We start from the raw sequence: 27,659 nt of genomic DNA on the forward strand, positions 1-27,659 counted from the left end.
TGGTGAAGGGTGTCTGAGTGGCAGCTTCTCATCAGGAGTGGCTCATTTGGACCCTTGAGCCGCAGCCAGCAGATAAAGCCCATCCTGGCCTGCCTCTCCCTCTCCGGAGGCTGTGGGGTTCCTCCCTTGAATGACAGACGGCGAGAGGAGATAGTGCGGGCGGCTGGAAAGGCCGCGCCACTAGCGGCGGGGCCAGGCGAGGCCGGCCCGGCCATGGCCTCCGGGGCTCCCGGGGAGCGGCTGCGCGAGGAGGCCAGGTGCCCGGTGTGCCTGGACTTCCTGCAGGACCCGGTCAGCGTCGACTGCGGCCACAGCTTCTGCCGCAGGTGCATCTCCGAGCTGTGCGACAAGTGCGACAGCGCGCAGGGCGGCGTGTACGCCTGTCCGCAGTGCCGGGGCCCCTTCCGGCCCGCGGGTTTCCGGCCCAACCGGCAGCTGGCCAGCCTGGTGGACAGCGTGCGGCAGCTGCGGCCGGGCGCGGGGCCCGCGGGGGCGCCACCGTGCGCGCGGCACGGCGAGGACCTGAGCCGCTTCTGCGAGGAGGACCAGGTGGCGCTGTGCTGGGTCTGCGACGCCACCGCGGAGCACAGGAGCCACCGCACGGCGCCGCTGCAGGAGGCCGCCGCCTGCTACCAGGTGGGAGCCGCTGCGCCGTCCTCGGGCAGGGCGCACCCGAGAGGCCCCATTCGGGGTCTGGAAAGGCTGCTGCGACAGAGGGGCAGGCTGAGCCGGGGTGCGAAGTGACTTGCGCAGCGACAGAGCCAAAGGGTCCTCCCCGGTCTCCTGCCTCCTGCTCCCCTTGCCCTGCACCCACCCCAGCTCCTCCGTCGCAGCTCACGCTCAGACGGGGCCCCAGCCTTCGCTGGTGGCGAACTCCCTTAGGGACTCCTGCTCAGGAGCCCAAACGCACCGTCACTTCAGGCTGCCCGCCTCTCCCCCGAAGCCTTCCTGGCTCTTTAATTTCATGCTGGTCTTATTTTTCCCGATGCTGATCGTCTGAGCTCCGGTGGGGAGGGCTGTGCGGTCCGGCTGGTTACCGGTGTACATCTGTATTGTAAAGGCGTCCTAATAACTTTCATTCGTACAAAGTTTTGCTTTTTCATAGTGTTTATCTCTGCGTTAAGTAATATTAATTAATTAACAGCCCTCAGTTTGGGGCATGTGTTAAGAATACAGTCTGGCGGGCTCTGTCCCTGCCACCTTTAAAGTCTGAGCAGGCTTGCCTCCCCTGACGCAGGAGGTACACAGGCCACGCGCTGGCAAATATTTGAAAACTTATAATTTGGAAATCCTCAGTGAAGAGTGACGTGTATTGGAGTATTTGTTCCCCAAAGGTGGCAACTGTGAAACTGTGTGTAGGATTCTTCCTCCTGGTGCTCTTCAAAAGTTTGTGGACATATTCTGAGCACATTTAAATTCCCGACATTTGGAACAGCTACTAGCACAAAGGAGGCTGGAGTCATCTTTGATCTTTAATCTACTGACATATGTAACTAAAATGCTATCACACTAATAAATTGCAAATACTAGCTTTCTCAGATTTTTATTTATGTATTTATTTTGTTCGTTTGGTTACTTAATCAGGTTTGGGTATATTTTCCCTCTGGAAACTTCCCTCTGGATCTATCTGAAAATACTTCTCTTGGTTTTTCTTCTTGATTTCAGTTGTCATCTACAAAATTCACGTACTGAAAGACTCCCGCAGTGGGTAGTCAGTCAGTTCAGGGAGACCCTCCCAAGGAACAGCGAGACCACGGCTTCGGATGCAAAAACAAGAGGTTTATTGAACACACAGGTACCCGGGCGACTCAGTCTTTCGAAAGACTGGCGCGCCGAGTAGAGCTCCTGGGTCCTTTTTATAGCAAAAAGCGCGGGTACAGAAGCGAGAAGCAAGGTAATTGGTTAGTTTAAATCAAGCCAGGGGTGAACTTCGGTCAAGTGGGAGTCCTTGAAACAGCTGAGGGGCACTCTTGAAACTTTAACTGACTTGTCTATTTCTGGGAACTATCCGCCCTTTGCCTCGGGCCGGGGCCCAGGTGCATAACCACAGATATCCTGTTTGACTCTGTTCCCCTTGTTTCTTAACTTGACTTTTTGGCTGTATTTTCCCTATACCCTTGTAAAAAGCACTTCCTTCATTCCCCCATTTCTCTTGTGGATTGCTCTAATCTTAGAGCGGAATTAAAAGTTATCTTCGCCATTTAAGGTTTGGTATTTTTGCCTAAGGACCAGAATCTTAACTGCACTTACCCTATCATTGATGAATTGGACTAGTCTATTGATGACGTAGGGCCCAAGGGTGAACAACAGAAGGAGGAGTAATAGGGGCCCGGCGATGGTTGACAGTAGGGTGGTCAACCAAGGGGAGTTATTTGATCTGGTTATAAGCATTTTCATAGTTTGAGTCAGGAGGCCTGACTCTTTTAGAGGCCGGTGCATCAATTTCTGGAATATCCCAAGCCTCGAGACCCGCCGCCAGGGCACATATATCAGGGGTAAGGGAGGGCCACCAAGTCCAAAAAGGGGGTGGACTTCTGTCTTGAACCAGACAACCTTTCCAGTTTGGGACAGTACCTGCCAGGTGAGGGTGTTGGGCTGGTTAGGGTTATTACTTGGTAGGCTTGCTCCGCCGCCGCCGAATGCGCAACTTAAGAGGATTATCAGTCCTCTCCAGCTCCCAGGATTCATCTGGTACGGAGGGTGGCGCAGGCTTGAGGTGAGAAGCATGTACCCAGGCTGCAATGCCATCAACTTTTACTGCGGTCGGGGTGGTCAGCAATACCAGATACGGGCCTTTCCACCGAGGCTCAAGGTTGCTGGGTCGATGGCGTCTGACCAGCACTTGGTCTCCGACCTGGAACGGATGAGGGATGGCCACGGCACCTGGCTCGTATACCTCCTTGATCTGGTCCCAGATCTGGGTTTTTACAACTTCTAAAGCCTTTAAGTGAGTAAATAAGACAGGAAGAAAGTTATCATCGGGACCCAGTGTTCCTCCCAACTCAAGTATGGGGGGGGGTCCCCCGTGGAGGATTTCATAAGGGGTCAGACCAAGCTGGCCAGGGGTATTCCTGGCTCTGAACAGCGCTAAGGGAAGGAGGGCCACCCAGTCTTTTCCACCGGTCTCTAAGGCCAATTTAGTTAAGGTCTCTTTGATGGTTCTATTCATTCTCTCTACTTGACCTGAGCTCTGGGGCCTATACGCACAATGTAATTTCCAATTTATTCCCAGTTGTGTGGCCAGTCCCTGGCTTACCTGAGCAACAAAGGCTGGGCCATTATCTGACCCGATCACCTTAGGGATCCCGAAACGGGGCAGGATTTCTTCTAGTATCTTTTTACATACAGTCAGGGCCGTTTCAGTTTTGGTAGGGAAAGCTTCTACCCATCCAGAGAAAGTATCTACAAATACTAGCAGATACCTGTTCCCATACCGGCCAGGCTTTACCTCTGTAAAGTCTACTTCCCAGTATACGCCGGGTCGATCTCCCCGTTGTCTTTTTCCGGTCTCTCGGTAGGTGGTAGTCGCATTAGTCATGGCACAAGCCGGACACCGATTGGCGACTTCTTGAACGGTGGACCGGAGATTCGGGATGGAGAGGCTGGTGCGGCTCGTTAGTTGAAGGAGCTTTTCTGGTCCTAAGTGTGTTAGCTGATGTAACCGCTAAATGAATTCTTTTCCCTGGTCAGGAGTGAGCTCTCTTGGCTTGGTCCTAGCTTGAGCAGGCTCGATTGGCTCTTGAAGCTTTATAGTTTCTGCTAGCACCCTGACCGACAGGGCGGCTTGTTTTGCAGCCTCGTCGGCCCTCCGGTTCCCGGCCGCCACAGGGTTATTTCCTCTCTGGTGGCCCGGGCAGTGGATAATGGCGACCTGCTGTCCGTGTAGATGTTGATGTTTTTTCCTTCGGCTAGGCGTAATGCCTGCGTCAAGGCGATTAGCTCGGCCTTCTGGGCTGATGTCCCTTCTGGCAGGCTGCTTGCCCATACCGTCCGTTTGCCATCTACGATGGCGGCCCCTGCTCTCCGCTTACCTTCCACAATGAAGCTGCTACCGTCTGTATACCAGGCAGGCACTCCGGGCAATGGCTGGTCCTTCAGGTCCCGTCGAGTCCCAGCTTCTTCAGCAAGGATTTCTGAGCATTGGTGTACTGGGGTGGATTCTGACTCGACTGGTAGTAGGGTAGCTGGGTTCAGGACAGCAGGGGGCGCGAAAGATATCCTTTCGTTTAGCAGCAAACTCTGGTAATGAGTCATTCTGGCATTGGTCATCCACCGATTGGGGGGCTGCCGCACAATACTTTCGAGGCTGTGGGAAGCAATCACAGTCACATTTTGCCCCAAGGTTAACTTATCAGCGTCTTTGAGGAGGAGTGCCACTGCAGCAACCGCTTTTAGGCAGGTTGGCCACCCACTGGCCACTGGATCCAGTTTTTTTGATAGATAAGCTACTGGCCGTCGCCATGGTCCTAGGGTCTGAGTAAGCACTCCTCGGGCTACACCGGCTCTTTCATCTACGTATAGAGTAAATGGTTTGGTGAGGTCTGGGAGAGCCAAGGCGGGGGCAGACAGCAAGGCTTTTTTTATGTGGTCAAAAGCCTTTTGATGCTCCTCAGTCCAGGTAAAAGGAATGTTTTCCCTTGTCAGGGGGTACAAGGGTGCAGCCAGGGAAGCAAACCCAGGAATCCAGAGCCTGCAGAATCCGGCAGTACCCAGAAATTCGCGGACCTGCCTGGGGGTTGTGGGAGTAGGGATCTTCATAACTGTAGCTTTCCGGGCCGGGGTCAGCCATCTTTTTCCCTCCTTGAGCAGGTACCCCAAATAGGTGACCTCTTTCTGGCATAACTGGGCCTTTTTAGCTGATACCCGGTACCCCAACTTACTCAGTTCCTGCAAGAGCTTTTGTGTCCCTCTTTTGCAGCCTTCATATGTGGGAGCTGCCACTAGGAGGTCGTCCACATATTGGAGTAATATGACCTGGGGGTTGAGAGCCCTAAAAGGAGTTAAATCCCGGTGGAGGGCCTCGTCGAAGAGAGTGGGTGAGTTCTTGAACCCCTGTGGCAGCCGTGTCCAGGTCAGCTGACCAGCGTTACCTTTTTCTGGGTCTCTCCACTCGAACGCGAACAGTGGCTGGCTGTTGGGGTGTAGTTTGAGGCAAAAAAAAGGCATCCTTGAGATCCAAGACTGAGTACCAAGTGTGACTAGGCGGAAGGGAACTCAGGAGGCTGTATGGGTTTGGGACTGAGGGATGAATGTCTTGCACCCTTTTGTTAATTTCTCTCAAGTCTTGGACTGGCCGATAGTCATTGGTCCCTGGCTTTTTTACTGGTAGCAGAGGGGTGTTCCAGGGCGACTGGCAGGGCACTAAGACCCCTAGGTCTAAGAACCTTTGGATGTGGGGTCTGATGCCTTCCCGGGCTTCTTTAGTCATTGGATACTGTCGGACGGCCACCGGTGAGGCACCCGATTTCAGCTCTACTACTACTGGTGGGACGTTATTGGCCAGTCCCATACCTGTCTTTTCTGCCCATACGGTGGGAAAAAGTTGGAGCCAGGATGGGTCGATGGAGGGAGAGGCCGGCTTTTCATACAGCCGGTATTCTTCTTCTAGGTTTAGGACCAAGCACATGGTAGAGTGATCTCCCCATGTTACTTGTGGGCCCTCTGTAGAAAACTGGATTTGGGCCTTTAGTTTGGTCAGAATGTCCCGGCCCAACAGAGGAGCAGGGCACTCAGGTATGACCAAAAAGGAATGGGTCACTTGTTTATGTCCAACCTTTAAAAGTCTTTGTGTGGTCCAGGGGTAGACTTTGCTGCCGGTTGCTCCTACTACGACTGTCCGCCTGGACCCTACCTTCCCCATGGGTTGGGTCAACACCGAATGTTCAGCCCCGGTATCGACCAGAAACTCGATGGGGGTCCCCTCCACAGTCAGTGTTACCCTAGGTTCGGGGAGGGGGTCCGAACCTTGACTCCCCTAGTCGTCTAGGGATAGAACCTTGGCTTCTCTGATGTTCTTTTTCCGGGGACATTCTCTTGCCCAGTGACCCTTCTCTTTACAGTACGCGCATTGGTCTTTGTCTAGAGGGGGTCTTCCATCCCTAGGTGTTTTCTTTGCCCGGTTGCTCAGGTTCCCTGTCTGCCTATCTCTAGACCCTCTTTCACCTACCACTGCGGCCAAAATCCTAGTCAAGTTTTTTTTTTTTTTTTTTTTTTGGCGCCTATCGCGCCGTCTCTCTCTCTCTTCTGTCTCTCTTTTTTCTCTTTCTTGTTTTTCCTCTTCTGTCTCTCTCTTGTGGTACACCTTTTCTGCCTCTCTCACTAAATCTTGTAAGGAATAATCTTGGAGCCCCTCTAGCCTCTGCAACTTTTTCTTGATATCTGGGGCTGCCTGTCCGATGAAGGCCATTGCAACTGCCGCCTGCTGTCCCTCAGAAGAGGGGTCAAACGGAGTGTATCTCCTATATGCCTCCATCAGGCGTTCCAAGAAAACCGAGGGGGGTTCTACCGGTCCCTGCAAGACCTCTCTTACCTTAGCCAAATTGGTGGGGCGCCGGGCTGCCCCTTTGAGACCTGCCACTAGAGTCCGGCGGTAGACCAGAAGACGCTCCCTACCTTCGGCCGTGTTGTAATCCCATTGAGGTCGATTGAGGGGGAAGGCCTCATTAATGAGGTTCTCGAGTTGTGTAGGGGCCCCGTTGTCCCCGAGAACGTTCTTGCGGGCCTCCAGAAGAATCCTTTCTCGCTCTTCAGTGGTGAAGAGGATCTGGAGTAGCTGTTGGCAATCGTCCCAAGTGGGCTGGTGAGAGAACATAAGGGACTCAAGAAGTCCCGTGAGTCCTGCTGGTTTTTCAGAAAAAGACGGGTGGTTAGACTTCCAATTGTAAAGATCTGCTGAGGAAAAAGGCCAATACTGTAGAGGGACCAAGCCATTAGGCTCAGCTAGGGGCCCTATGGCTCGGAGGGGCAAAGCTACGGTGGAGTCAGGACCGGAGCCGTCTCTCGGACTGCGAGGTTGGCGGCTCCTAGTCCCCGCAGCCGGTCCCTCAGGGCTAGGATCACCGGGCGCTCGGCCTGGTGCCGATCTGTTTCCCTGAGGGGCCAGAGGGGGCAGCGGAGCCGCCGGGTAAGGTGGGGTTTCAGAGAGAGAAAATAGGTCATCTGGTGTCGGGAGGACGGGGGGTTGGGGAGGGGCGGAAGGCTTCCTTGTAGGTGGCCTTTGAGTATTTTCTGATCCCGAAACAACAGCGACTTTGCTGGAGGGTGGCACCCAGGGAGGGGGATTCTGGGCGAGGTCTTGCCATACCACGACACAGGCAACCTGGTCCGGGTGTCCTCCGGTCTCCTGAAAAACAATCTTTTTAACTGCAAAAATGACAGTAAGATCAAAGGTTCCCTCTGGCGGCCAACCTACGCCGAATGTGGGCCACTCAGACGAACAGAAAGTCTGCCATTTTCCTTTTTTGATCTCCATGGACAGATTGTGAGCCCTGGCTTTGACATCTTTCCAATGATCTAGAGTAAGGGAGAGGGGCGTAAGGGCACTTTGCCCCATCTCGAAAATTTCCAATAGGGGAACGACGACGCAAAGACCTATCACAACTAAGACAAAAAGAAACCAGAAACGGCGACGAGACCGAGTGCCGTAGAAATAGAAGAAAGAGTCCGATGGCAGAGCGCGCCTCCCGAGACGCGGTGAGACCAAAACACAATAATCCTCTGCCAAGGGGTCCACCAGGCGTCCCTGGTCCTCCCCTGATCCTGGGACGTCTCCCAGGATTGCCGGGTGGCGAGCCCCCGAACACGTCTGTTCGCTACCCGCACTTCGCTCCCAGAGCGACTAACCCGGAACAAACTGAAACCAAAATGCGCGCGCTCAGAAAAGACAGTCGAAATCACTGAGTCAGACACAGAGACGAGACACAGAAACGAGACACAGAACGACTGCTGGCCAGCTTACCTCCCGTTGGTGGGTCGGTGGTCCCTGGGTGGGGGTCTCCGATCCCGGACGAGCCCCCAAACAAAAGACTCCCGCAGTGGGTAGTCAGTCAGTTCAGGGAGACCCTCCCAAGGAACAGCGAGACCACGGCTTCGGATGCAAAAACAAGAGGTTTATTGAACACACAGGTACCCGGGCGACTCAGTCTTTCGAAAGACTGGCGCGCCGAGTAGAGCTCCTGGGTCCTTTTTATAGCAAAAAGCGCGGGTACAGAAGCGAGAAGCAAGGTAATTGGTTAGTTTAAATCAAGCCAGGGGTGAACTTCGGTCAAGTGGGAGTCCTTGAAACAGCTGAGGGGCACTCTTGAAACTTTAACTGACTTGTCTATTTCTGGGAACTATCCGCCCTTTGCCTCGGGCCGGGGCCCAGGTGCATAACCACAGATATCCTGTTTGACTCTGTTCCCCTTGTTTCTTAACTTGACTTTTTGGCTGTATTTTCCCTATACCCTTGTAAAAAGCACTTCCTTCAGTACTAGGTACTTTCCAGCTAGACTTGTGATATATAGGATCTCATATGTATGTTTTTTTTTTTTTTTAATCCAGAAAGTACCACATGGCTAGTGAAATATTTCTAAAGACATTCTCTATATTTTCATAGTTCCTTAATTAAATAACAAATAAATATTATCTAATTTCCTGAGCCTGTCAGTCAAGACTTTCTAGGGCCCTAAGTTATGTATCCACAGTTCTTGTCTTAACCAACCATGAGATTCAGCAAAATTAGCCTAATCACTGTTGGCCCCAAATGTGCCCCACTGTTTTTTCACCTCCTTGCTTTTGCTCACAATTTCTGGGTCTGAGGGAACTTTTCTACATCTAAAAGTGTCAAAATTCTGTATTTCTTGCACACACTGAAATAAATGCCACCCACCCCATCCTGTCAAATGGCACCACAAATTCTACTGTTGTTTTATGTGCAACACCATCTACAGCTATATAATATCCTCCTTTTAGAGGCAATGATGTGTATGTAGGACTTATTGATTAACTTTGGGAATAGAAATTTTTTTCCCTATTAAAATTGTGTTTATGTGTGTATCTTTGTGAGTTTAAATAAAATACACATATTTACCTCTAGCAAGGGTCGTATTGTTGAAGGGAGATGTAGTTTTCATTGGATTACTTTTTTACTCATTGTAAGATTTACAACATACTTTTTTTTTTTAAATTTTAAGCATGTGAATCCACAACATTTCTTTTGGCCTAATAATACTACTAGTGATAGATTCTTTTATTATCATTAAGTAGTAAATAATTTTTAGAAATTGAAATATAGATAGATATAAAAATAGCATGTCTTTAACCTAGCACCAATAGATGATATTTTATCTAATAACATTTTTCTTTACCTTCAGCTAGTTTTTATGTATTCGTTACAAGCACTTTTCTTTCAAAATTGGTGTTGTTTTATAGAATATACTCTTTTACATGACATTATAATTGTATTTCTTGTCATTAAATATTCTGCAACAGTTTATTTTAATTATATCCTGTTAACATAAAACATTTTTTTACTCCATTGTGTTTAACTACAGTTTTACTTTTGTAGATAATGATGCAATGAACATATTTTTAGATAAATCTTTGATTGTGTCTGGTATTAAATACATTTATGTTTAGTTTAGTTATTAATGAGGTGGAGCATGTTTATATGCTTTCTCTCTTTTCTTTTTTTTTTCCTAAAAGATGACCAGTAAGGGGATCTTAACCCTTGACTTGGTGTTATCAGCACCACACTCTCCCAAGTGAGCCACGGTCGAGCCCTCTTGTTTATATGCTTTCTAAGGACTGTTTCAGGTTATCTTTGTATTTCCTCACACATCTGGGTGCATCTATAATGATTTTAGTATATGTTCCCAAACAGGTAAAGCTCCAAATGGCTCTGGAACTTGTGAGGAAAGAGATGCAAGAGGCCTTGACTCAGGAAGCTAACATGGGGAGGAAGACTGTCATTTGGAAGGTAATAGAATATGGGCGCTTCAGGAGTCTTGCCCATCTGAAGGATCCAGAATTGGGTCAATAAATCCTTCTTCCACCATCTCGCATTCCCCAATACTTATATTTCATCCACATACTTCCTCAAGAAAAACATCTCTGTGCCATCCAGGAACATCCCGTCCCCCCAAATTATATGGTCCACTTTTGTTCTTTCTATTGATACTACCCATTCCAAATTATAAATAAATAGCTTTACTGTCTTAATTTGACTGTAAAACCTATTGCTGTATCCCCAGAACAGAATCTCATACTGTCACTACTAGTTTAAAAAAGTATTTGTTAGATAGATGAAATATTGAGCACTTCACAACTTTATAGCACGTGCAGTACAACTAATGGTGGTCATCTTACATAGAGAAAGATTATCAGAACTTTCAGCCTCCTTTCAGTATTCATATCCATATTCCCTCTTTTCCACACCTCACCTGCGAACACTCACACACACTCACACACACACACACACACACACACACACTCTCCTCACACACACACACACACACACACACACACACACACACACACACACACACACACAGTAGTTCTCAACCTGGGGTGATTTTGCGCCCCTCATCAAGAAACATTTTGCAGTGTCTGGAGACATTTTTGAATGTCACAACTTGAGTGTGCAGTGTGCCACTGCCGTCTTGTGAGTGGAGCCAGGAATGCTGCTAAACACCGTACAACGCACAGGGCAGTCTCCAGTCTCCACACCAAACAACAAAGAAATTATCTGGTGAAAATGTCTGTATTGTTAAGATTGAGAAACTATCTATAGAAACTGTGTTTATAGTTCTATAAATTTACACAATGTCTTATATGATATAGGATATATTTTATAGGTTATTTCTACTCTTTCTCTTTCTCCAAGTAGTCATTCTTCTGCGATCATTCTCTATATTTTCCTTATTATTTTCTTCTTTTTTCCTCTGAAAATTTAGTCTTCAACTCTGTCCTCAGACAGATGTTTCCAAAGAACCATTTTTTGCTGTATTTTTCTTCTCGGATAAGTCTTATGCTTTCCTATCACTATGTATATTATAGGTAAAGTTAAATATTAATTGACAATTTTATGTTCTTTTTAGGCTAATAATCCGAGTCAGCTGTTTTAAATTCTGGCCTGACCAGAGACTGAAATCAGAATCCCCATATCCAAGGTCTGGATTACTACATTTTTTAAAACGCTCCATTGATTATTATAGAGATGCTATTAAGATCCCTGGGCAAAGCCAAGTAAACCGACATAATCTTTGCCATCAATAATGTATCCATGTGAGTCAAATGCAACAAACACAGGTTGGATAAAAATAAACTCTAAATTCTAAAACAATACTTTTTTTCCTGCGTGTGCAGATATAATTTTAATACAGTTGAGTATCCTTTATCCAAAATGTTTCAGACCAGAAGTGTTTTGGATTTTGGATTCTTTTCGAATTTTTGAATACTTGTATTATATATACTTACCAGTTCAGCATCACAAATCCAAGTTTGGGATTTTGGAGTCTTTCAGATTTTGAGGTTTTGGATTGGGGTGCTCGACCTGTACTCAATAGGATGTGTGAAAGGAAAATGAACTGCAACCAAACCCCTCGCACCACATCATCTCTCATGCCCTGAATGTGGCTCCACTCATTTCCAGTGGCCGAGTTATTAACTCCACTGCTCAACAGCACAGCCACCCCCAGTATGGGGGAGAGTTGCTTATATTTAATTGAATAATACCTTTTAAAAATCTAAATGTGAAATTCAGAGTTGGTTGATTTTAGAAAAAGGTCAAGATTGTATGAATCTCTTGTTTTAGAAAATTGTAGAAGGCAGAGATAGAAAATTGGAGGAAGGAACTGAGTCTTACAGGATTTGGAGAGAACCATTGTTAGAGTTTTAAAAAAGTGATAGCTTATGCCTTTTAGTCAAATCAAGAAGTTACAATGTTTAAAAACAAGGCCGAGAATTCAAGGTGTAGATACTCTGGGAGGATAATTTGCCTCTCATATTCAGTTTAAAGCTACCTTCTTACATACTAACCTGAGAGAATTAAATTTAGATATAATAAACTTGTAGCAAAATATGTTCCTTAGGTCTGTTAAAAAATTGTAGATGTGAGACTTGGGAGGAAATCAGGACTAATTCCCTGAAGTTAACTCTGAAATAAGTGGCCCGAGGAACATTTTGTTCTTTCTTTTCTGTACAGAGAACATTAACCTTAAGGTTGGTTTTGCAATTACCATATTCTGAAAGAAAGTTCATGTTTTCTAATCTCTCAGCCTTTTCTTATTCACCTTTACAAATCCAGGTCTCTCTAATCTCTGTTTATAATTCAGTTGTTTTCTAGTGTTTCTAGCGACTAATGTATATATTAATAGTAAATAGAAACTTCTATTGTGTTACTACACCATGATATTCACTGTGCTCAACACTAATCCACATATTCCTCTTTTCCCCGCATTTTATATATGATGTTGAAACTTGAATATAAAAGTACCTTGGCCCCAAGCCTATGGCAAAATGGGAACCCAAATCCAACAGTCTTTCTCAAACTCTAAGTTTGAATATTCTACCAGGCCACTTCTCATATGAGTGGTGCCTGGATTCTGCATCTTGTGAGAATGCAGCCATTCAGTCCACAGAGTTATAGAGCTGAGGGAACTCTGGACATTGCGTTCTCCTGCTCCACCATCTTATACATGTAGGGGGAGACTCAGACACCTTGCCCCAATCACTGATGATGTGATCCCTTATTTCACTCCAGGAAAAAGTGGAAATGCAGAGGCAGTGCTTCAGGTCGGAGTTTGAGAAGTATCGTGGCTTTCTGGCCCTGGAGGAGCAACTCCAGCTGAGGCGGCTGGAGCAGGAGGAGCGATCGACCCTGCAGAGGCTGCGGGAGAGCAAGAACCGGCTGGTGCAGCAGAACAAGGCCCTGAAGGAGCTGGCCGAGGAGCTGGAGGAGAGGTGCCAGCGCCCAGCCCTGGGTCTGCTGGAGGTGAGGCCGAGTGCGGGAAGGGTAGCAGAAATGAGACCAAGAGAACAGAAACAAGAGGACAGTGACATTTCCAGACACCGACTTGGGCATTTATGCTCTTTAGCAAAAGAGTACCCTATAATTTATTTGGAAAGCATCTTAATCCTAAATCTAGCATCAGAATCAGAAGGGACCCTAGAGCATCATACAGCTTATATTAAAGACAAAAAAACCTAAAATTTTAAAAAATTAAAATTAATTTAATGGTTTATGAAAACTTTAAACAGTTAGGAAAAAGACAATCAAATTTTCACTCTTCTGGCTGTGAAACGGTCTGTCAATGATAATATTGCTGTTTCTCAGCGATGTCAATCCAAAAAGTCTTTGGTAACCCATTTCAGGTATAAATAGCCAAAAGTATGAATAGTGCCTTAAATTGTTACACTTGAAATTTTCATGCTAAATTTTAAGGTGTATTGATTGTACATATTTATGGGGTACAGAGTTATACTTCAGTACATGTATACACTGTGTGAAGATCAAATCAGAGTAATTAGCATATTCATAATTGTAAAACTTAATCATTTCTTTGTGATGAGAACATTTGTTACTGACAGGCCAGGCTCGGCTTGCCCTCTCACATTGAACGAATGACCTGAAAGTCCAAAAGTTGGTGCAAAGATTGGAAGGTTTATTCAGATTACCGATACTCAACTAAATGTCTAACCAAGCAAACAAAGAAAGAGAAAAGTGGAGCAGTGGGGTCCAGTTTATCCTAGTCCCAATCGGTGGGGCCAACCTATTCTATTAACAGTAATTGATAAAAGCAGTTCTCCCCACTGTTTTCAGCATAAAGAAGAAAAGTATCGACTAGACTTAAATCAGAAAAACAAAGCATAGCCAGGAGCCCTCCAGGGTGCACCTATATAGAAATAGATACAATCCAACCAAACAGAAGAGGGCTCAGAAAAATCAGAGAAAGGTAAAGAGAATAACCATTGTCTTGTCAGAAGTTAGGCCAGGGACTCCAGGAGAGATCTACCAGCAGCAGAGACATGGGAGCAAAATAGTCCCAGTGGCCGCTTGCATCTTGCAGCTAGAATCTTCTCTGGTGCTCAAAGCTTTCCAGTTTTCACCAGTGACTAAATTAAGCTCCCGGATTCCAAAGTCATAGAAATGAACAATGTACCCAACAGTAAAGCAAGCAATGCTTTATTAAAATAGGGGATAGACTTATGCAGAAGGGGGTAGCAACAGTAAAGCTAGCCTCCCAAGGGGAGCTGCTTAGGGTCTTTTATAAGGAAAGGAGTTAAGGGGTGGCAGGCCAGTGTCACTGGAGGTGGTCTGTTCGGTTCTTCCTGGTTGCGTCATGTGTGCATGCTCAGTAGCACATGAACACCACTGTCACCCCAGGAGGGTCATTGTAGCAGTCACCTTGATGCTTTGTGCACAGGTGGGAATTCCTAAAGGGGTCTTAAAGTTAATCTGTAACTTTTACAATCACAGTAAACAAGTCTTGGGGAGGGGTTTTGCAACTCAGTAAATATCTGTTTCCCCTCTCAGTCTATTTTGTCAGGACAGCCCTTGGTGTAATCATTTGCCCTGGGGGGTCTCATGACTGAGCAGTGGAAAAGTAACAAAATGTCCTCTGCAGGGAAAATGAAATCAGTTTGGTTCTCAGGCCTAGCCTTACTCGTTTCACATTTGAGCTCCTCTCTTCTGGCCATTTGAGAACATGTAATAAGTTATTGTTAGTTATAGATGCCTAGCTCTACTTATAGCACTAGAAATTATTTTTCCTATCTAGCTGTAATTTTGTGTCCATTAACCAACTTCTCCCATTCCCTTTCTCCTTCCACTTTTCAACCTCTAATAACCATGATTCTACTCTCTACTTCTAAAAATTCACCTTTGTTTTTCTTTTTAGCTCCCACATATGAGTGAGAACATGCTGTATCTTTTTGTGCCTGATTTATTTCATTTAACATAATGTCTTCCAGGCTAAAAAAACTGACCAAAACAAAACAAAACAAAATAAAATAATGTACACTGTTCCTACATGTGTAATATTTGCAGTTCACTTTTCTTGTTTTGACATGATAAGTATGCACTGAAATAAAAAATAAATAAAAAAAATTTAAGGTGAATGCTAATTTCCTAGCCCATGTGGCATGCCCAGTCCAGGCATGGTGGGGAGGGAGTACATGGACTCCCACGCAGCTCTCACTATTTACTTGTACTCGAGATTACAGAGCAGAAGGAAAAATAACAGAGAAACAAATAATTGTTTTTAATCCCTCATGAAGATATTAAACCCCAGTTGAACAGGGAAAACCATGGTGTTTGTTGGTGGATGCGTGTTATCTTGATGGAATCACCTGCAGCAGGAATTTATGTGGGCGCACTTTTCTGTGTCTCATCCCCAGTGACTCATTCAGGAAATTTGGTACTAAGTAATTTATATTCTCAGTTAGTAGCTGCCTGACAGATTGTACTTTGTCTGACTTAGCTCTAGACACTGAAAATGACATAGTTATAAATAACTATATTAACTATCTGTATAACATTTACAATTACTAAACAATACTGGTCACAGAGTAGGGGAATTATTAAATGAATAAGTTTATAAAACATTTTTATTTACAAAGCATATTCATTTAATTTTTCACATTTTATTTTCAAAATATGTATACAAGTAAAATTTATGTTCTTTTATTATTAGCATTATTAGTATTATTGCTAGGCCCATTTCCTTATAAGTGAATGAAGGGTCAGAAAGAAATTAACTTTCTAAATAGCAGACATCAAATAAACATAGTACTTTGACATTTTTAATAATAATATTCATTGTTTCACTTCACCATATCTCCATAACATCTTATTTAAAATAAGCATTTCTTAGCACAAAATAGATATTAGTGACTTCCTTTTTTAGATAACCTTTGTTAACCTACTCTTATGGGTAGCTCTGATGTGTTGGTTCAATGAATTAGCAATTTGGGGTTCTCTTATAAAGACTTTGAGAGTAACATTTTATGTCTGTACTTACCATTGTTCCTCAAATAAATTCCACAAATATTTAGGATCCATTTTTACCATAATTCCATCTGTAATAGGTGCAGAACATAAATCTCTGTTAAAACGTCCGCGTGCCAGAATTATCAATTCAGAAAATACATTGATAGATGCAATAGGAATTAACCTAAAGTTTTTGTAGCTGATTCTATTCCAATTACTAATGATTCTGCTATATCAGATGTGTGAGAAAATTAAATGACAGCCTATTTTGGGCTTTAATGAAAAGAAATTTACTGTCCCTTGTGTCTAGCTCAGCTGTTTTTGTTTCTCTTTCACTTTCAGGGTGTGAGAGGAGCCTTGAGCAGGTACGTTTACTTTCTGAATCAGTGAAGGGGCTGGGAGAGGCAGAGGAGGAAGGTGTATAACCCAACTGAAATCTGACTGTTCTCTGCTCTCCTCAGAAGTAAGGCTGTCACACAGCTCGAACCAGACACCATCCCCACGGAGATGAAGACAGTATGTCGCATCCCTGGCATGAGGGAAATGTTGAGGAAGTTCCAAGGTAGGTTGCATCATAGGAGAACTCTGATCCCTGGGTTTGGCTGTTATTGCATTTTGTTACTGTGCTAGTCAGGCTGCAGTAACTAACAGAACCCAAAGTCTTCATGGCCAAAATGAGCAAGATTTTTCTGAACAGCCTGCTGTTGATTGATTACTGAATTGTGGAGACTTTTGTGTCACAACCTCTCACTCTGAGATCCATGTTGACAGAGCTCCATCTCCTTCTGGGTGCTGTTGGTGATAGAAAAGGGTAAGGTGATTAAAGAGATAGGGAGGAAAAGGGCCATTTTTTCCCCTATTCTCTTACATAGTCAGTACAACACATCTCTGGTCACGAAAGTATGTGGAGATTTCTCCCCACCAACAGCCAATCTGTTACCGACCTAGACCTAGAATGCCAGGTTCTTTGGGAGTCAATGTCATGGAAATGAACCCTGAACCCATAGTGAGATTGAGCAAGCTACGTTTGTTGAAAGATAGCTTGTGCACAAGGGGCCAACATGAAAGAGGAGTGTTGCTCCCCGATTGTTTAGTGTGAGGGGTTTTTTAAGGCAAAAGAGTTGGGTATGGGAAAGAGGGTGAGGTCTCCGGTCTCATGATTGGGGTCTTCCTCAGTTGGTCAGGGCGTTCTGTTTTCAGCTTTATCAGGTGGTGAACTCATTTTCTCTTGAGGTCTGTAAAAGAATGCTTACACAAGGGGGTTAAGCAAACTTGAGTAATGACATGCTTGTGGGAAAGAGATACACCAACATGTTTAGGGCTTATCTTTAACCCTTGTCCTCTCTGGTGTTTCCTGGAACAGGATGTGGTCTGTTGCCTTGAGGGTCTCTGCTGCATTTCCAGCACAGAGACTACTGCTGGGTTCTCAGAGCAGACAACAAAATGGAGTCTCTCCTGTCAGCCCTATCCTTACTTCTGCCTCACATCCATTCTGCAGCAGATTCTCCAGCTGGGTGTCTTCTGATTCAATTCAATTCTGACACTATATACATGAAGATAGCATCAGATCCCACAGATTGAGGGCTCAGTCCCAGAAGACTTCCCCCACTTTAGATGCCAGTTGCAAGCGCAGATTGTGCCTGTGCTCCTGAAAAACCGGCTACAAATCGGGTTTCCCATAACCCCCTCCTGGGTTTGACTAATGTGCTAAAGTGGCTTACAGACCTCAGAGAAAAACGTCCTTACATTTACCATTTTTATAAAGGATATTATAGAGAATGCAGATGAACAGCCAGATGGAAGAGACAAATAGGACAAGGTATGGGAGCTTCCCTTCCCCTTCCTTGTTCCCTTTCTGGGCGTGCCACCCTCCAGACACCTCGTGTTCAGCTGTAGGGAAGCCCTTAGAACATAGTCTCTTTGAGTTTTTATGGAAGCTTCATTATGTAGGTATGATTGATTAAATCACTGGTTATTGGTTCATTAATTCAACCTTCAGCCATCTCAGTGGTGAGGGAGGGTGTGTAGAACCGAAAGTGGCAGCCCTCTACATGGTCGGTTCCCCTGGCATTCATCTTATTAACATGCAAAAAGGCATTCTTATAGCTCTGTCGAGTCTAAGGATTTTAGGAGCTACATGTCAAGAATTGTGGGTGAAAACCAAGTATGTATCTTACAGCATCACAGTTGTAGAGCCTGAAAGGCATTCATAGTGAATGTCTTCCCCGGAGATTTCATTGGCCAAAGTGAAACACATGGCTATGCCAAACTGTAAAATAGTTGGGAGAGTGCACCATGCCCCGGAGAATGAGGATTGGGATATTTGTGAACAATCCTAAAGAATATCAGAGTCCCAGACACCCATACAGTCTACATTTGGTTAGAACAATGGGCTTGAAAGAGTAGTTCATACCTTATTAGCTGTGATATGAGTAACATAATTTCCAGTAAATTTCCATTTCCTTGTTTATAAAATGCAAAAAAAAACACATTGTTCGGAGGACTAAATTAAACATATTTGACCCCCCCAAAAAAAATCATCAGTATGAAAGCATTGCAGAGTATCAGTTAACAAGAAGTTTCGTTCAATTTATTGGCTAACATTTGATAAGTTGCTTGAATTGGTGAGTCAATAAAGCCAAAGATATTCAATCAACTATTTTTATGTAGAAATAACTAATGTCATAAATTACTTTGTTCAGTCTGATTATGTCATTCTTCAAGCAGTATAGATTCAATATTTTTTTTTCATTTTTTACATATAATTTATGCCAAGTTATGTAAACAAACTGTGGCTAAGTAGTGGCTTCACCGATTACGTGTAAAAAGTTTTGTCCCATCATGAGAAAAGCCACCTCCGCAATACTGCTCAGTGACTCCACCCGTGCTCTGATGGGCAGATGAATATAGTGTGGGTCGGATTTTGGAATATTTGCAGAATACATACCTGTTAAGCATCCCTGATCCAGAAATCTGAAATCCGAAGTGCTCCAATGAGCATTGCCTTTGAGCGTCATGTGGGCCCTCAAACAGTTTCAGATTTTGGAGCATTTTGGGTTTTGGATTTTTGTATTGGTGATGCTCAATCTGTATATACTAACCTCATGACTTGATGAAAATCATTAGGGCACATTCAGACCCAGTGACCTCATATTCCCATTTTCTTTTTTTCTTTTCTTTTTTTTTTTTTACTGAATGAAATAATCAATTCAATCAATATTGTATATTTTATGCCAGATACTCTTATAACATATCATTGAACAACAACAAACATCTTGCAAATATTTACTTAAGTTAAGCAAAATACACAGAGTATGAGAAGATGATACAGAATTTTGAAGGAAAAAAAAAAAAAGTATGAGAAGGGAGACCAGAAGTTCTAATTTTGAATAAGGTGTGATAAAGAAAGACCTCACCCAGTAGGGATAACTCAGCAAATATCTGATTTGGAGGAGAGCACTCAGGCAGCAGAAACAACGACCAGTGATACCTGGTGGACGTGTTCCGGTGTTCCGGGCTCTGTGCAGACACCAGTACAGAGCGAGTGGGGGACGGGGGAGAAGCCAGGGAGGGTCCAGATAGGCAGGACACAGTGAGCAAGATTCTCTGTCTCTGAGTGAAGCAGGAAATCACTTTTAAGCTGTACATAGAAAAAAAGCAGGATTGGACTAATGTTTTATGAGCATTACTCTGAATGCTTTATTGAGAATAAATTACAGAGAGGCAAAGATTGAAGTGAGAAACATGGTTAGCGGCCATTGCAATAACTTCAGGAGAGATGATTATGGATTGGAACAGGTGTTAGTACTGGAGAAACTGAGAAATGGAGAGATTCTTGGTATATTTTGAAGACTGAGCTGGTAAGATGTACTGTTGGATTAGTTATAACATGTCATGCAAAGAAGAAAGCCATGAATGATTCCAAGGTTTTGGGTCTCTAGAACTAGCATAATGAAGTTGACGTTTACACTGATGGGTAAAGTTGCTGGTGAGGCAGAAGGTGAATTAGGTTTTGGACATGTTGATGTTGCTAAATATCCAAGTGCTGATGTCAGGTAGTCAGATGCATTTACAAATATCGAGTTTGAGGAGGAAAGTCTAAGCTAGAGATATGCATTTGGAATCAGTCAGCATATGGATGTGATTTAATTAACGCATTGAGCCAGCCAACTTAAGGACACACACGGAGTAAGCTCAGAGAGAGAGAAGAGGTCCCAGTCTTGAGACCAAGGTTTCTGCAGTGGTAGGGATAGAGGAGAAAAGGAGAGAACAGCAAAGGAAACCAAAGAGTAGGGAGTAGAGAGGGGGGAAAGCATGGATGACTGGTACCTTTGGAAAAGAGAAAGGAGGTTTTTCAGGACAAGTGGATTCTCAACCGTGTTGAGTGCTACAGAGAAATCATGTTAGGTGAACTCTGACAAGTAACCGTTCATCAGTGTGGAGGTCGCTGGGAAGATGGACATGAGCAGTTTGGGTGGGGGATGGTTCTGTCATGATGAGCAATTGAGTTTAATAGAGAAGGGGTAGGTAGCCATCAAAAGTCATTCCATAGATCTCTTTTTATAAATGAAAAGACGAATGTGCTGGAGCAGGAACGGTGTGTAACGTTCCATAACATATGTTAAATAAACCTTACAGAATTCCATGGAGACCTACATTTCAATCCCTGTTATTGATTACTGCTAGAGTTTGGGGAAACACATAAACTCTTTGACTCTTCATCTCTTCATCTCTAATGCAGGAATAGGAACGGCTATGTTGAGGGCTGTTACATGGGTTGATATAGATAATGTGCATGCAGTGCCTAGTTATGTGACCACTAAGGTTTGGGCATCAATAATATTTCACTAGAAGTGGTTTAAAGATGAGTAAGATTAACGGTAGTAGTAGCAGTAGTTGTGGTAGTAGTATTTGTTACAATATTAAAAATAAAACTATGTTAATGAATTTACTACTTTTGAATAAATATAAGGAAATACTCTGAATATGTTACATCCACCCTTCACTGAGATTTCATGTCTAGATGTATTTGTTTATTATGTAGACAGGTCAAATGTCACATCAATCTTGCTGGAACTTCACAGTGTCAGTATTAGGTTTTCATTTCTATGTAACAAATTACCACAAACTTAGCTGCTTAAAACCACACCAATCTATTAGCTCATAATTCTGAAGATCAGATATCTAGGTGGGATCAGCTGGCTCCTCTGCTTTGGTTTTCACAAGGCCAAAGTCAAGATGTTGGTCAGTCTGAACTTCTTTGAAGGGTCTGGGGAAGAGTCTACTTCCAGGTTTATTCGGGTCATTGTCATAATGTAGTTCCTTACAATTGCTGGAGTGCAATCCCTATTTTCCTGCTGTTGGTTGGAGGCCACTCTCAGCTCTAAAGATCACCTGCCTTTCTCCTCATGTGACCCTTCATTCTCAAAGCTGGCAGTGATATATCAAATCCAAATCTCTGATTTTCCTCTCTGCCACCAACCCAATAGCTAGAGAAACCTTTCTGATTTTAAAAGGTCATGCAATTAAATTAGACCCACCCAGATAATTTCTCTCTTGTGATATAATGTAACATATCATGAGGGCAACACTAAGGAGTGCAGGTCATGGGGTCCACTTTAAAGTTCTGCCAACCACAATAATATAACTTTGAAAGCAGTAGATTTGGTTTGAATAAAATTTTCCTTTAGGTTTTGAGAGAAAAAATCCTCAAGGAGTTTATAAATTTTATGTTAAATGCATAAGATCCTCCTAAGTGCACCCAAATGCTTTTGATGTAAAAGAAAGGAATCTAAATGATTATGCATTTGGTTTGTCATAGCATCAATGGTATGTTTTCTATTGGGAGTGATCATGACTTCTGGATTTTGCAGAGGTAGCAGTAGAATACATTAGAGAGTGACGGCGAATATGCTGAAGGACCTGCAAGGTTCTGAAATACTTCTTTGTTTTCTCTAGGAGTTATTAGAGAGAGACGAATGAGGAACTGGATGACTTTTCTCCTCAGTGACTTCCTAAGTTTTTACTAGTCCTTTCTGTCCTTTTACATGTCCCACAAAATTCTTTCCACAGCTGATGTAAAGCTGGATCCTGCCACGGCACATCCGAGCCTTCTCTTGACCGCTGACCTGCGCAGTGTGCAGGATGGGGAACTGTGGAGGGACGTCCCCAACAACCCCGAGCGATTTGACACATGGCCCTGTATCCTGGGATTGCAGACCTTCTCGTCAGGAAGGCATTACTGGGAGGTTGTGGTGGGAGAAAGATCAGAGTGGGGTTTAGGCATCTGTCAAGACACAGTGCCAAGAAAGGGGGACACCACCCCGTCTCCTGAGAACGGGGTCTGGGCCATGTGGCTGCTGAAAGGGAGTGAGTACATGGTCCTGGCCTCCCCATCGGTGCCTCTCCTCCCACGGGAACGGCCTCGCTGCATCGGGATCTTCTTGGACTATGAAGCCGGGGAAATCTCATTTTACAACGTCACAAACGGGTCTTACATCTGTACATTTAACCAGCTGTTCTCTGGTATCCTCCGGCCTTATTTTTTCATCTGTGACACAATTCCTCTTAATTTGCCACCTATGACAGAAGCAGAATCAGGAAATTGTGCATCCAGGGGTCATCCTGACCCTGCATCTAATGTGAGAGATGGTCATTCCTAAAAGTCTCTTCCCAAGATACCTTCCTAGCCTGACAGAGGTTCCTGGAGGGGAGTGAAGGATACACGTGCTGATTCCACACATGTTCCCATTGAGGTCAGCACTTTATTCCTTGTGGCTGTGGCAATGTTCCCATAGGGACAAAAGAGAAAATATAAAATAGAAATGGAGGAATCTCATCAAATTCTATTTCCAAATGGCTCCATACACTTTCTTGATGGGTTTCTTTAAATTAATGACCTTGTATTAAGCAAATATGTCTATACATTCACTATAATTCTTCATTCTTTTGAATATCTTTTCATTCCAAACCTTCCATATATTGATAATTAAAAATGGCAGTTCTGACGTTGGTTCCGAACTGTCTGATATCGTTCAAGTGTCAGATCCGTAATCCCACTTCTCTTCCTCTTTTTCTTCTCTTCTGCTTTTTCTCTTTTTGTCTCTCTGTCTCTTTCTTGTTTATTTTTATTTTTTTGCTATATACCTCATTGTTTAACCTCATTTCCTTCTAGATTAATATGTTCAGAACCATTCCTATATACACTCATGTTTCCTATTACTAGATTCAATTACATTCTAAATTCTCTTTATTTTGGGATGTATTTTTGGGGATTATGAAATTTATTAATGTGAATCTAATATCACTGATTTCTAGACTTTTTCTTATCTTGGGATACATTTTTTGTTAAAGTAGGACTTTCTCAGAAATTTGGTTCAACCAGTTCTTTGAGCTAGACATTTATTAGTTAGTTATAAGACTTCAAATAAACACACCTCTCTCTCTCTCTGTCTTGGCTACTGGTTAGTGTTCCTGTACGTGGAACAATGATACTGGCCTCACAGCGTTGTGGTAAATATTTAAAGTCATAAAGGATTCAATTTTGCTGTTTAGATACAATGTAAAGATGATTATAATGAAATGATGAGAAGATTTAATTTATTTTTAAAGTATATTCTGTACCTTTCCAACATAATTCTTAAAAGTCATTGAAGGCTAAATTTGCTGCCATCTTTCTCTGTATCTGTGCCTAATAAATAATTGCTAAGCAAATGCTAAAGTGCTTAAATGCTAACCAAATATGAATTAATGGCAATTTTATTTAACGCTATCCTGATGATAATCTACCAAAGGTTTAATCCTCCTCTTTAAGTCCAGGGAGATATCTTTGACTGACATCATTCACTTACCTTGCAATCATGTTATTAATATAGCTCTCTTTCTAGATTTTTTAACTGTCTGAACATAAGTGGACACTTCTCCTCCCTGTCTCTCATTTGCAAACAGAAAATAACCTACGCTTACATACTTCTTGTTCATATTTTACAGTCCATTCATGCCCCAGGCCTCTTGGATGCACAGTTTGGTTAGGGAAGGTGAGCTTTAGCTCAACAGTAGAGCCCCTTCCTCAAGGGTATCAGGAAGGACTGTGTCACTGGTTTGAGACCGAACCTTCCCTGGGGGCTGCACCTGTTCCCTGGGAAGGACACTACCTACACGTGCCCTCTACCCTCTTCATAAGGTGAAAAAGTGAGTCCCAGGAATACGTCTTCCCCACCATGTAACCTGACAGCCTGGTCTCCACTGTCACTCTCGAGTCTTGTCACCTTATTGCACATTTTATTGTGGTTATGTAAGTCACTAAATCCACGTAAGTCTTTATTCCTTGCTTTCTAAGCTTCACAAAGCTTTATGTGTCTTCTGTTATGAACCCCTCCTCCTTCCCAGTTTACAAAAGGTTTCTACTATTCCCTCTGGAATTCTAATTCATTACCAGCAAAATCCTCCAAATTCATACCTATTTCCTGCTCTTCCTCGTCATTCCTTCTGAGTGCTAGCCTTATATATTCGAGTATCCACTTGCCATCAAAATAGACATTTTAAACTCAATATGCCTAAAACTTAACCCTAAGTTTCTCCCCAAGTCTCCCTCTAACTGGAAAAAAAAATAATCACAGGCTTCTCCATCTCAGTGGATGGCGCTTCTGTTTTCAGTTGCTTAAGTTAAACATCTGGTTGGTTCCTGTCTTGCTTTCACCATATGCCACATCCAGTCCATCAGCAAACCCTGCTGGCTCTGCCTGCAGAATGTACCCAGAGCTCAGCCAGCCCTGACCGCCGTGGCTGTAACCACAGTCATTACCACATTCCTTTCCTAACAGTAGTCCTGGCTGGGCTCCAGCCCCTCCCACATTCATTCCCAACATCACAGCTGAGCTGATCCTTTTAGCACACAAGACCATTGCAGTGACCTCCTCCTATTCAACCCAAAGTCAAAATCTTCACAGTGAATCCTCAGTTCCTAGAGGTTCCGAACCCCAATCCCTTCTGACTCTTTCTTCCTCCCCTTCTTAACATAGGGCCTTCCCTCTAGCTGTGGCTTCTGCTTGAAATACTCTTTCTCTTGATGTCCCCCTGACCCACCTCCTTTTCTCCTTTAAGCTTGTGCTCAAATCCACCTTCTCAGTGAGAACTGCACAGCCCTACCCACCCCTGAACCCACCCAGAACTCACCTTCCCAGTCCCCCTCACTGAGCTCAGTGGAGCCTCTTTTGTCCTGTATAGTACATATCAACTTCTAATGTATTATATTGTTCTCTTATTTATTAGATTTATTCTTATTTATGTATTTATATATGTTTTGCCTTTTTGTGATACAATGTAAGCACCATGAGGAAAGGGATCTGTGTCTGTTGACAGTGACATATCCCAAGTACACCAAACACTGGTTTCTATGTGATTATCAATCAATGCACATTTGTTGAATGAATAAATGATTGCCTATCCAGAGAGCAGAATTAAATGATGGACCTGAAAGTGTTATTATTTTATTATTATTATCAATTATAAATAATTATATATAAATTAATAATTTTACATAATTAATATATTATTATTTTTGTAACTAGACAATAAAGTTCAATGCCAATCAAGTCCAATGCCAAGTGCTAAGTGAGTAAAATCAATTTTTAGGTATAGAGAAAGTTTGAATAGAAGGCTATTTTTGTAAAGATGATGGATTTTAGTGTCACAATAACTTCGCATGCCCAGGTGCAGTCCCATCGAGTCTTCTGTAGTTTGACACCTTTGAATTATGCTTCGTCTCATATAACAGGAGCCACCTCGGAAAATTTTTTTTTTCATTTTAGGTGATTTTATTTTATTTTACTTTTCATAGAAGAATACTTGACAATTAAAGGTTGTATATATTTAAAGTACACAATTTGATAATTTGAAATGCATATACATTGTGAAATAATTACAATAAAACTACTTAATATTAATTAAATAATTCATTAAATCATATAGCTGCCCCTCTGTGTGTGTGTAGTGAAAACACTTAAGTTCTACCCTGTTAATGAATTGCAAGTATACAATATTGTTAGTGATAGTCGCATTGTTGCATATTAGATCTCCATGACTCACTCATCTTGCATAACTGAAACTTTGTATGCCTTGACCAACATCTCCCCATTTCCCCATCCCTTTACCCCTTGATAGCCATCATTCCATTCTGCTTCTATGAATCTATTTTAGATTCTACAGAAAAGTGAGATTATGTAGTTCACACATACATTCACTAGGAATGTGGGGAACTTTGTATACACTTATATAGACTAAAACCTTTTTAAAAAACACTACCTCTTGCATGCTTTATGTGCCTCTCTTCATCTGACCTAGACGATAAAGCCGTGCCCTCTGCAGTGGGATGTCTTGGGTCTGCTTTCTTCCCCATCACTTCTGTACCACTGTGTATCCCTCAGTTATTACACATCAGACATTTTTCTAGCCCATATTATCTTTTTCTTTTTTGTGCCATATCCTTAAGCACTGCTATGACAATTACCAATCAAATCCTCTTTTCTGTAAAGACTAATGAAAAAGTCAATCCCCAAATTTCAAATCTAGTTTTTCCTAAGCTACACCTCTGCAGAACTATGTCTATACAAACGAAGTATATCCGGAAGACTGGATGACTTATTCAAATAATTAATTTGATCAGCGCCTCCCCCTGCCTATCAAGTGACTGGTTTATTAAGCAAACTAACTAAGTAAACATATTTTTTCCAGCATGTTGGGAAGGCCCTGGATGAAGGGAAGTGGGAGGAGGGGGATATGTGGAGCTGGTTGGGAGTGGGAAGTAAAACAGCCTCATTAGCCAGCAAATGTAAGGGAACAATGTAGAGTGGTGATTTCAACTCTTAGCATCCCAAAGGGCAGAGAAATTGGGAACACTGGGATTTATTAAATCTGTGTGCTCTTCAAGCACCGACCCTTCAGTGCATGCTTTTAGTGTGCTCCTGGGACCCTCTGTGGAGCTGTTCTGGTATATGGGAGGAGAGGATGGATGTGGTCTGCATATATGTAGCATACATGTTCTACAAACGTACAAATTCTACACATTCATCTATATGGAATATTGTCTTTAATTCCTATTTCTATGACTACATGTACTCAAAAGTACCCACCCAATCAATCATTTTGGTAAATACTTTTGTAAACTGATTCAAACTAATCAGCCTGATTTTTCTCCGATGCTGCCTGGCTGATTGCAATGACTCAGTTTCTATTCACTCACTCACTCACTCCCTCACTCACTCCCTCACTCACTCACTCCCTCCCTCCCTCCCTCACTCACTCACTCACTCACTCACTCACTCTATTTATTTAAATTGTCAGCCTTGTGGTGTCATTTTTGCCTCTACAAGAGCATTAAAAACATAGATACATACTTACCACCTAATTAATCAGGAAATTCATGATACTTGCTCAATTTCCCCCTAATTAGTTTTTGGAACTGAAGTATAAACCCGTGTATGCTGACATCTTCCTTTCAAATCCAAAAGTAAAAATAAAACAAAATAGGTACCTTTTTAGCTTAATTTAATAAGCTTTCTGTTAATCAATGTACCTGTGAAATTTTTTCACTATCTAGGACAACAAATTTTTTCTAGTTTATATATGAAACTATTACTAAAAAGATGTCAAAATACTTTTGCCCTATTTTCAGTAGATCTAAGGAGACGAA

The 27,659-nt window shown here is 43.3% G+C and overlaps 1 protein-coding gene across 1 annotated transcript; it reads left to right on the forward strand.

Moving 5' to 3' along the window:
* The first annotated feature begins 213 nt into the window (after positions 1-213).
* On the forward strand, positions 214-22,632 carry LOC134375992 (E3 ubiquitin-protein ligase TRIM58-like). Its single transcript, XM_063094698.1, has 6 exons — positions 214-636; positions 9,863-9,958; positions 12,743-12,973; positions 16,313-16,335; positions 16,432-16,532; positions 22,043-22,632. Exons 1-6 carry the CDS (start codon positions 214-216, stop codon positions 22,630-22,632), a joined length of 1,464 nt encoding a protein of 487 aa, XP_062950768.1.
* The last annotated feature ends 5,027 nt before the right edge of the window (positions 22,633-27,659 follow it).

Source organism: Cynocephalus volans, chromosome 4 (assembly GCF_027409185.1).
Source record: "Cynocephalus volans isolate mCynVol1 chromosome 4, mCynVol1.pri, whole genome shotgun sequence".
NCBI classification, from domain to species: Eukaryota; Metazoa; Chordata; class Mammalia; order Dermoptera; family Cynocephalidae; genus Cynocephalus; species Cynocephalus volans.

Excerpts from the sequence above, each read along its gene's own strand:
- LOC134375992 (XM_063094698.1), top strand. The coding sequence starts at position 214 with ATGGCCTCCGGGGCTCCCGGGGAGCGGCTGCGCGAGGAGGCCAGGTGC. Across the intron at positions 12,974-16,312 it reads CAGCCCTGGGTCTGCTGGAG|GGTGTGAGAGGAGCCTTGAG; the intron begins GTGAGGCCGAGT and ends TTTCACTTTCAG. Across the intron at positions 16,533-22,042 it reads AATGTTGAGGAAGTTCCAAG|CTGATGTAAAGCTGGATCCT; the intron begins GTAGGTTGCATC and ends TTCTTTCCACAG.